This window comes from Heterodontus francisci, chromosome 34 (assembly GCF_036365525.1).
Source record: "Heterodontus francisci isolate sHetFra1 chromosome 34, sHetFra1.hap1, whole genome shotgun sequence".
NCBI classification, from domain to species: Eukaryota; Metazoa; Chordata; class Chondrichthyes; order Heterodontiformes; family Heterodontidae; genus Heterodontus; species Heterodontus francisci.
In genome coordinates, this window is record NC_090404.1 from 8371953 (window position 1) to 8383420 (window position 11468).

The 11468-nt window shown below is 45.2% G+C and overlaps 1 gene segment (V, D, J or C); it reads left to right on the plus strand.

The window, feature by feature from the left end:
- Positions 1 to 9840: 9840 nt before the first annotated feature.
- LOC137348482 (T cell receptor alpha variable 36/delta variable 7-like) lies at positions 9841 to 10535 on the plus strand. The segment is given in 2 exon segments: positions 9841 to 9984; positions 10137 to 10535. Coding segments are annotated over 2 exon segments (420 nt in total).
- Positions 10536 to 11468: the final 933 nt, after the last annotated feature.

Below are 11468 nucleotides of genomic sequence, written 5' to 3' on the forward strand. Positions count from 1 at the left end.
GATATTGCATTGGAGCGCTCAGTCTTTGTCTCACAGTGCCTCACTGCACAGTAATATACTCCAGTGTCTGATACCGCAGTGCTGCGAATACCGAGAATGTTATAACTTCTTGCTGTGTTAATAAATATTCTGAACGGCCCATCAGTGGTGTTACCGCTGATAGCAGATACGATTAATTTGGGGCCACGGTTCGGTACTTATCTGTCCCAGTGGATACTGTCCTGCCGTTGGTGGTTGCACGGCACTGGATTTCAATTGATTGCCTCACTTGTACGAACATCTGCTATGGTTGGTGGATCTCAGCTACTCCGCCAATATCTGTCGATACATAACAAGACAGGGGAATGAGAAACGGGAAAACATGTTCTAACGGTGAAAGCTTTTCTGCACATTACACTCACCTAAAATCAAAAATGTTTTCTGCACAATACACTTACCTGATACCAAAAAGTAACAGTTGTAATTTCATTCATTGCGTTTTCCTGGTTTCTATGCTCGGTGGATCAGCATTAGAACTGGAAAATCGATTTAATTTGGGATGATTATGATATGCAGTTGATGGTATTATTTTCTGCTAGGTATGAATGTAAGTATCTCATATTATTCACTGAGGGTCAGGGAACAATCCAATGCTGACGTGTATGTCTCACTGACGAGCCCTCTGGTGGCCATATATCTCATTTCTTGAATTGAAACAGTAATACTGTCTGAGAACTGGTACAGAAACACCCTCCCTAACAGCACTGTGGGTGCACCCACACCACGTGGACTGCAGCAGTTCAAGTAGGCCGCTCACCACCACCTGTTCAAGGGTAATTAGGGATGGGTAATAAATGCGGGTCTTACCAGCGACACTAGAAGATTGGAAGAATGGCCTTCCTCATTCCCCAGTGCTTTGTGATCGAGTCATTGATTCGTCGCAGTGGGCCTGCAAACAGGATGAAGGCGCTCCCTCTGGTGGCGATGTGAGGTAAATGGCCCTCTGCCTGGGAGAGCCACCAGTTCTCAAATTACTGAAGGATGTCGTTGCATGATTATGTCACGTTCTACGTGTTATTATTATAAAAATGTCATAACGGTGTAATATTGCTCGTTTTAAAGATGTAGTCACAGAGAACATTAATCACCATGGCACATGAAAAAGGGTGTAAGCGTGACCCATGATTCGCGCTGTTACTGTGGGATTTTAATGCAAATGCTGCAACTTTAAACTAGCCTCTGAGTTGTGGTTATTATCTTTTTTCTATTATAACTGATACTATTTATGGTGTAATTCATGTGGGAAACTCCTTGAACCGAGAGTCTGGAAAATATTTTATTTTCTACACTCTGCACTTTCATAGAACACGGCGGAAATGGACAGACTGAGAAAGTGATAGAGAGAGAGAGATCTGCAGAGACAGAGAGAGTTACGATAAAGACATTGAAATCACGTTCCACATGGGCAGGGATTTCAGGGGAGTAATCGACAACACCAATCAGGTGCTTAACATCGAACCAACAAAGACACAAGTAAAAGGGAGTCCTGATCGAAACGTACAAAGTTCTGGTCGGACACGCGATGGGCGCTGTGATTAGTTCTGGCCGCAAAGTAGCAATGGAGACATTCAAGCATGGGGGCACTGCAGAACTAATCCAGGAGGCTGACTCTTCAGCTTGAATGGTCTGAGTTGATTGGAAAAAACTAAAACATTCTTTGAGAAGTTATATCAACTGATTGTTGGTCAGACAGAGAGTGATGGGCAGTTGGAATGGCCTCCACGCAAAGTGACAGAGTCCAAAACCATGAAATTACCTTTGTAACTAAAGGAAATTGTAGGGGCGTGTGGTTTGCTGGAAGGAAATAAGATGGGACGAACGGCCTTCCTCATCTGCCAGTGCCTTGTGACCCATAAGATTGATTTACAGAAATGAAAACGCAAACACAATGAGTGCGCTCCCTCTAGTGGCAATTTGAGGTAAATTGCGTTCTCAGACTTTCTGCAGTTTATCTAAAAGAATTCAACACCATCTTATGTGTGTTTATCTACAGTGTTTACCTGTCTGTATGTGTGTGTGTCTGCCTGTCTGTGCGTTTAATCGTGCCTGTCTCCGTCTGTGTGGATTTCCAATGCTCTATGTGGGGCTTGTACCTGAGGGCGCTCTTTGATCACGTGATAAAGGTCACGATCCCCAGCTACAGGAAGTGGCTGCTCAGGAGATACAAATAGGCTTGCAGAAGAAATCTCAGCCAACCTGATGAAATCCCTGGGCTATTTGAGGTTTTCTCATTCCAGGTTCTTTAAAGGTATGGATCACCGTCTCTGTATCAGGAGTTCAGACGAGAACCATGGAGGTGAAACTCTGCCTGGTTTTGGTTACTGTCCTGATCACAGGTCAGTGATATTGGGACCTTCCAACACTACTTCCTGATCCTTATACAATTTCCCATCTCCATCACCGGATGCCTATTCTCTTTCTATTACTTCATCTAACCCTCTGTGTGTCCACTGTTTATTTCAAGAGATGAGTAAGGGAGACGGTGTCTCAGTCAGAACAAGGAGTCGGATCAGAAAGGAGTGCAAATGTAGCAATAAACTGCAGTTACGCTATATCAGGTTCAGCTGCAAGCTATTAACTGTTCCGTATTACCAATAGCAAACCCCTCAACATATGCGCAGAGCCATTGGTTATGGGGAAAATGATAGGGCTCCCGACTTTGAACATTTCAGTGGGAAACTCAATCGAAGACAAGATACTTTTCACTTGTCCATGGAAGAATTGAAGATCACAGACAGCGCTCTGTATTACTGTATTCCGAGACACACAGTCCCAGGGGTCGAATACAAAAACATGGCACATCTCGGTAACTGGAGGGGTGGGGGCGTGAGCTGGGGATGGGAGTGGGGCTTGCTGCAGCTCAAGAAAATACCAGTGTTTGACTCTCAAAGAGATTTCCCAGAAAATGAATGGGCAAGTGCAACCTGATCAATCGGGTTTCTCCAGCTGTAGTCACTGCTGTCAGTCCTGGGATCAGTGAAATTCCTCAAACATTTTAAGTTAGGATCAACTTCAGACATTTCCTTCCCCAGTGTGAGCACAGACCTTCAAATTTCTGGGATAATTAATCGAATCAATTTCTGCAGGTAAATGTCCTGGGTGTGGTGTATATCCGTCAGGTCAAATCTCACCAGAACAGGTTGATGTCCACTAAATCATGTCCCACATGGTCTTTAGGCTGTCACAAGTAATGGCTGTGGCAGCGATAACGAAGATTGAGACTGATTTCTATTATTATCTGCTTCACATGTCACTGAGGGAGAGAGGGGGAATATAGAGAGTTAGGGAGGGAAAAAGGCAGCGAGTTAAAAAGACAGGGCGAGGTCGAGTTGCAAAGAGAGACACGAAAGTGAGACAGAGAGAGAGAGAGAGAGTTGGAGACAGAAATACGCCGAGTTTAACAAAGTGATTGAGACCTAGATAGACAGAGAGAGAGAGAGAGAGTCACTCGCAGCGCGGCAAGGAAAGGGTTTGATGGGAGATAAGTATAATTAGTCCATAGCTCTCACTGATTGGCGCACATCTGTTGTCAGTTCTGAGAGAGCAGCCAATCCTAAAATGAGGAACGCCCCGCATAGAGTCACAGAGTGATAGAGTTAGACAGCACAGAAACAGGCCCTTCGGCCCATCGTGTCAAGTGCCAGCCATCAAGCACCTATCTATTTTCATCCCATTTTCCAGCACTTGGCCCGTAGCCTTGTATTCGATGGCGTTTCAAGTGCTCATCTAAATACTTCTTAAACGTTGTGAGGGTTCCTGCCTCTACCACCCCTTCCAGCAGTGCGTTCCAGATTCCAAACACCCTCTGGGTGAAGTTTTTCCCCCTCAAATCCACTGTAAACCTCCTGCATCTGCCCTTAAATGTATGCCCCCTAGTTATTGAACCCTCTGCAAAGGGAAATTTCTTCCTATCAATGCCCCTCATAATTTTGTATACCTCAATCATTTCTCCCCTCAGCCTTCTCTGCGCTAAGGAAAGCAACACCAGCCATTTCAGTCCCTCTTCATAGCTAAACACTCCAGCCCAGGAATATCCTCTGCACCCTCTCCAGTGCAATCACATCCTTCCTATAGTGTGGTGCCCAGAACTGTACACAGTACTCCAGCTGTGGCCTAACTAGCGTTTTATACAGCTCCATCATAACCTCCCTGCTCTTATATTCTGTGCCTCGGCTAACAAAGGCAAGTATCCCATATGCTTTCCAAACCACCTTATCTATCTGTGCTGCTGCCTTCAGTGATCTATGGACAAGTACACCAAGGTCCCTCTGACCCTCTGTACTTCCTAGGTTCCTACTATCCATTGTATATCCCCTTGCCTTGTTAGTCCTCCCAATATGCATCACCTCACACTTCTCAGGATTAAATTCCATTTGCCACAGCTCCGCCCATCTTACCAGCCCATCGATATCGTCCTGTAATCTAAGGCTTTCTTCCTCACTATTTATGACACCACCAATTTTCGTGTCATCTGCGAACTTACTGATCAGAGTGGTCCTAAAGGAATACTGGTAAATTGGGGGAAGGCCAACTATACCAAAATTCGGCAGGAGCTGGGGAATGTAGATTGGGAGCAGCTGTTTGAAGATGAATCCACATGTGATATGTGGGAGGCTTTTAAAGAGAGGTTGATTAGCGTGCAGGACAGACATGTTCCTGTGAAAATGATGGATAGAAATGGCAAGATTAGGGAACCATGGATGACAGGTGAAATTGTGAGACTAGCTAAGAGGAAAAAGAAAGCATACATAAGGTCTAGGCGGCTGAAGAAAGCCGAAGCTTTGAACGAATATCGGGATTGTAGGCGCAATCTGAAACGAGGAATTAAGAGCGCTAAAAGGGGTCATGAAATATCTTTAGCAAACAGGGTTAAGGAAAATCCCAAAGCCTTTTATTCATATATAAGGAGCAAGAGGGTAACTAGAGAAAGGATTGGCCCACTCAAGGACAAAGGAGGAAAGTTATGCATGGAGTCAGAGAAAATGGGTTAGATTCTAAACGAGTACTTTGCATCGGTATTCACCGAGGAGAGGGAACTGACGGATGTTGAGGTTAGGGACAGATGTTTGATTGCTCTAGGTCAAGTCGGCATAAGGAGGGAGGATGTGTTGGGTATTCTAAAAGGCATTAAGGTGGACAAGTCCCCAGGTCCGGATGGGATCTATCCCAGGTTACTGTGGGAAGCGAGAGAAGAAATAGCTGGGGCCTTAACAGATATCTTTGCAACATCCTTAAACACGGGTGAGGTCCCAGAGGACTGGAGAATTGCTAATGTTGTCCCCTTGTTTAAGAAGGGTAGCAGGGATAATCCAGGTAATTATAGACCGGTGAGCCTGACGTCAGTGGTAGGGAAGCTGCTGGGGAAGATACTGAGGGATAGGATCTATTCCCATTTGGAAGAAAATGGGCTCATCAGTGATAGGCAACATGGTTTTGTGCAGGGAAGGTCATGTCTTACCAACTTAATAGAATTCTTTGAGGAAGTGACAAAGTTGATTGATGAGGGAAGGGCTGTAGATGTCATATACATGGACTTCAGTAAGGCGTTTGATAAGGTTCCCCATGGTAGGCTGATGGAGAAAGTTTTAGTTTTTAGTTTTAGAGATACAGCACTGAAACAGGCCCTTCGGCCCACCGAGTCTGTGCCGACCATCAATCACCCATTTATACTAATCCTACACTAATTCCATATTCCTACCACATCCCCACCTGTCCCTATATTTCCCTACCACCTACCTATACCAGGGGCAATTGCTAATGGCCAATTTACCTATCAACGTGCAAGTCTTTGGCATGTGGGAGGCAACCAGAGCACCCGGAGGAAACCCACGCAGACACAGGGAGAACTTGCAAACTCCACACAGGCAATACCCAGAATTGAACCCGGGTCGCTGGAGCTGTGAGGCTGCATGAGGTCCAAAGTGTACTAGCTAGATGGATAAAGAACTGGCTGGGCAACAGGAGACAGAGAGTAGCAGTGGAAGGGAGTTTCTCAAAATGGAGACGTGTAACCAGTGGTGTTCCACAGGGATCCGTGCTGGGACCACTGTTGTTTGTGATATACATAAATGATTTGGAGGAAAGTATAGGTGGTCTGATTAGCAAGTTTGCAGACGACACTAAGATTGGTGGAGTTGCAGATAGTGAAGGGGACTGTCAGAGAATACAGCAGAATATAGATAGATTGGAGAGTTGGGCAGAGAAATGGCAGATGGAGTTCAATCAGGGCAAATGCGAGGTGATGCATTTTGGAAGATCCAATTCAAGAGTGAACTATACAGTAAATGGAAAAGTCCTGGAGAAAATTGATGTACAGAGAGATTTGGGTGTTCAGGTCCATTGTTCCCGGAAAGTGGCAACGCAGGTCAATAGAGTGGTCAAGAAGGCATACGGCATGATTTCCTTCATCGGACGGGGCATTGAGTACAAGAGTTGGCAGGTCATGTTACAGTTGTATAGGACTTTGGTTCGGCCACATTTGGAATACTGCGTGCAGTTCTGGTCGCCACATTACCAAAAGGATGTAGATGCTTTGGAGAGGGTGCAGAGGAGGTTCACCAGGATGTTGCCTGGTATGGAGGGCGCTAGCTATGAAGAGAGGTTGAGTAGATTAGGAATATTTTCATTAGAAAGATGGAGGTTGAGGGGGGACCTGATTGAGGTGTACAAAATCATGAGAGGTATAGACAGGTTGGATAGCAAGAAGCTTTTTCCCAGAGTGGGGGATTCAATTACTAGGGGACACGAGTTCAAAGTGAAAGGGGAAAAGTTTAGGGGGGATATGCGTGGAAAGTTCTTTATGCAGAGGGTGGTGGGTGCCTGGAACGCGTTGCCAGTGGAGGTGGTAGACGCGGGCACGATAGCATCTTTTAAGATGTATCTAGACAGATACATGAATGGGCAGGAAGTAAAGAGATACAGACCCTTAGGAAATAGGCGACAGGTTTAGATAGAGGATCTAGATCAGCGTAGGCTTGGAGGGCCGAAGGGCCTGTTCCTGTTCTGCAATTTTCTTTGTTCTTTGTTCTTTGATCATACCTCCTATATTCACGTCTAAATTCATTAATGTACACTACAAACAGCAAGGGTCCCAACACTGATCCCTGTGGTACACCACTGGGCAAAGGCTTCCCCTCGCAAAAACAACCCTCGACCATTACCCTCTGCCTCCTGCCACTAAGCCAATTTTGTATCCAATTTGCCAAATTGCCCTGGATCGCATGGGCTGTTACCTTCTTAACCAATCTCCCATGCAGACCTTATCAAAAGCCTTACTGAAGTCCATATAGACTACATCAACTGCTTTACTCTCATCTACACACCTAGTCATCTCCTCAAAAAATTCAATCAAGTTAGTCATATATGATCTCCCTCTGACAAAGCCATGCTGACTATCCCTGATTAATCCCTGCCTCTCCAAGTGGAGATTAATCCTGTCCCTCAGAATCTTTTTCCAATAATTTCCCAACCACTGATGTTAGACTCACCGGCCTGTAATTACCTTGTTTATCATTGCTACCCTTCTTAAATAATGGTACCACATTCGCTGTCCTCCAATCCTCTGGTAACTGTCCTGTGGCCAGAGAGGATTTGAAAATTGGTATCAGAGCCCCTGTAATCTCCTCGCCTGCCTCACATAACAGCCTGGGATACATCTCATCTGGACATGGGGATTTATCCACTTTTAAGCCCGCTAAAACAGCTAATATTTCCTCCCTTTCAATGCTAATGTGTTCAAGTATATCACAATTCCCCCCCTGATCTCTACACCTATATTGTCCTTTTCTATAGTGAACACGGATGAAAAGTAATCATTTAAAACCTCACCTATGTCCTTCGGCTCCACACACAGATTGCCACTTTGGTCCCTTTTGGGCCCTACTCTTTCCCTGTTTATCCTCTTGCCCTTAATATACTTATAAAATACTTGGCATTTTCCTTTATCTTGCCTGCCAGTGTTTTTTTCATGTCCCCTCTTCGCTGTCCTAATTACTTTTGTAAGTAACCCCCTACACTTTCTATGCTCCTCTAGTGCCTCCACTGTTTTCAGCGCTCTGAATCTGCCATGAGCCTCCTTTTTTTTCTGATCCAATCCTCTATATCCCTTGACATCCAGGGTTCCCTAGTCTTGTTGGTCCTACCCTTCACCTTAATGGGTACATGTTGGCTCTGAATATTCTCACAATAAGTGAAATCACCCCCGATCTGAGTTTACTGTTTAATACCAGACTAGAAGGGTTAACAAATGTAAAACGTTCTGTTCCTTCCTGTCGAAATCTAAACCAGAAACCATGTGCTCGCTATGTTCCTTACTGATAATAATGGTCATTCTGCTCTGTGATTCTGTGATTAAATGGTCAGTGTGCGTTCCATGGGTTATATTTACTTCCACAATCTTGACACCTTTTGTTTATGCTGCAGGAATGAGGGGCAAAGACTCAGTGTCCCAGGATCCGCCTGAATGAACATTTCGAAAGTATTGTGTGCAGTTTTGGTCCCCTCACCGTGGGAAGAATATTATTGCCATAGAGGAAGAGCAACGAAGGTTCACCAGACTTGTTGCCGGGATGGCGGGACTGTCCTGTGAAGAGAGATTGGGGAAACTGGGCCTGTATTCTCTAGCCTTTTGAAGAATGAGAGGTGATCTAATGGAAACCTACAAAATACTTAAAGGGATAGACAGGGTAGATGCAAGTAAAATGTTTCCTCTGGTTGAGGAGTCTAGAACCAGGGGCACAATTTCAAAATAAGTGGGAAGCCACTTAGGACTGAGATGAGGAGAAATTTCATTACTCGGAGGGTTGTGAATCTTTGGAATTCTCTACCCCAGAAGGCTATGGAAATTCAGTAATTGAGGATGTTTAAAACAGAGATTGACAGATTTCTAAGTACAAATGACATAAGGGGATATGAGGATAGTGTGGGAAAAAGGCATTGAAGTGGACGATCAGCCATGATCGTATTGAATAGGGGAGCAGGTTTGATGGGCTGAATGGCCTACTCCTGGTCCTATGTCCCTGAAAAGGACAGACCATAATACTTAACTACAGTTGCTCCACAACCATCAACATTCCCTACCTCTACGGGTACATCCAGTATCAAGGGGAAGCTCCGAGATGTTTACTGAGGAAATAAAGGGGAAGGGGGAAAGGGGATAAGTCTCCAGATTTTCCAGATCGATTCTCTGCTGATTTGGACAAAGAAAAGAGAACGGTTCCTTCAACAGTCACCGGAGTTCTTCTCTCTGATTCTGTCGTGTATCACTACGCGCTAAGCCCTGCACTGTTACAGAGACCCAGCCAGTCCGTAAAAAAAAAACTGGCAAAGGACCTTCACCTGCTTTCACTGAATCAGAACTGGGACCTGGCTTGTTAACAGATAATGGAACGGAAAACCGAACTAAAGAGCAGTTTGGCTGAATGTCGCATTTCTGTGTTGCAGACGCTATGTAATTCCATATAATATCCCTCTTAATATGGGCTGTGAGTGGTTCCAATGGTCAGCGAGCAGCTCAAGAATAGGAGCCTCCGGCATTGATTGCAGAACCACATTAACTATTTCCCGTCACTGTTCCACCTCACACACCGTCCCTGTTAACAGCCAACATTGGATTTAATCTTGGCCCAGTTCCCTGTTGTCGGGAGAACAATTTCACTCATTTCCTGCTCCCCCCCCTCTGACGTAATGAATTGGAGAACAAAGGACCTGTGAGCTGATTGGATGAATTGAAGAATAAAAGGCTGTGAGCTGATTGGGCGGCACCAGTAGACTCTTTCAGGAATGAACCAATCGGTAGAGAGACCGGAAGGTAATGAACATCTTCCCAACTCTTGACTGAAACAATTACAGATTCAACCCGTTCTGTTCAAATCCGCCATCAACTCTCCGCAAACATGTTTGTTATTACTTTGTATGGATTCCTCACAGCTGCAGCTCTTTTAACTGGTAAAGTTTACAAGTTATACAATCTTCCTCTTACATCATTGACATTCTTTTAGTTGCACTTTTGTTTCCCTACTTACAATGTGTTCCGGCCGCTGATGATATTAGTTAGAAAAAAGTGACAATAAAAGTTCTGTATTTCTAAATTTCTGCAGGCGTTACTGGTGCAGACTCGGTCTCACAGGGGCCGGTTACAGCGATGCAGTTTGAAGGAGACTCGGTGACCATTAATTACAGCTATTCGGCCACGGATACTTCCTATTCCTTACAACTGTACCGTCAGGACCGGGATAAAGCCCCCACATTCCTCATCTACATCCATAACTACGGAAAGGTTTTCAGAGCAGAGGGCGTGGGCAATCGATTTTCTGCATCTCTCGACACTTCGAAAAGGGAGGGGAATTTCACCATCCGCGACCTGCGGCTGTCTGACAGCGCGATGTATTACTGCGGGCTGAGAGACACAGTGACAGGAACCAGAGGCAGCCTCGTACAAAAACACTGCCTCGATGTGGTCAGGTGAACGAAGCAGCAAACAGTGTGGGTGAAAGGCGGAATGTCAGTATTTATCACAGGAGAATGTTAGTGTAAAAGCAGACAAACCAACAGCTATGCAACTAACAAAACAGCACAGGATTAATGTTTATTATTAATATCATTAATCTTGAAGTTAATCTCATCATAAGATGTCTGATTGGATTGGTCTTCCTCTCTGTTCATTTCCTTGGCACCTTAAATTTCAACCTTAGTCAAACAAATATAAAATGTTTCCTCATTCTGTGCCAGAGTCGCAGCCAGACCTGGCGCATCAGTTGGCTGGAAATGAACTGAAAGGAGGGACCACTTAACAGATAATAGAGGAAAAACCTTCAAAACAGTGAAGTCTCCTCTGAACTATGAGGCTGTGAGACTCAGGTGCTAAACTGTGGCGGACTCTCGGAGTGCTGACTGTACCAGTTGAGAATATTTACTGAGAAGTGATATAATGATGAGGAGCGGTGCGAGACGATCCCGCGTGATGCCCCCTGAGTCTGGAACTCCGCAGTGCGGCAGCTCTGTCCGAGCAGAAATACAGACCCCCACACCACTGCACTACTGATCCAACCAATACCAAACAGGGAACCAGCAGCAGCAATCTCTCCAGTAACACAGGGCAGGCAAGGCGGGTCAGAGTGAGAACCACAAACGCAAGCTGTGGGCGGGGCTACCGCAGAAACAAATGGAGTGAATTGAAAACTCTGTGTAAGGACAGAAGGTGCGCGGCGCCGCTCAGCTGCTCTGGGAGCTGATGGAGCGGAAATAGCTATGGTTCAAATCTCCAGATGCCTCTGGATAAACTGCTACTGCTCACTGATCAAGTGACTGCAACAAATAGAGTAGGAGAGAAAAGAGGAGATTGTGCGGGAAGGAGAAACAGTGACACTGAATTTTAGTTTCACAATAACAGATACAGTCACTGATCTTTTCTGGTGCCGGCAGGTTCCCCA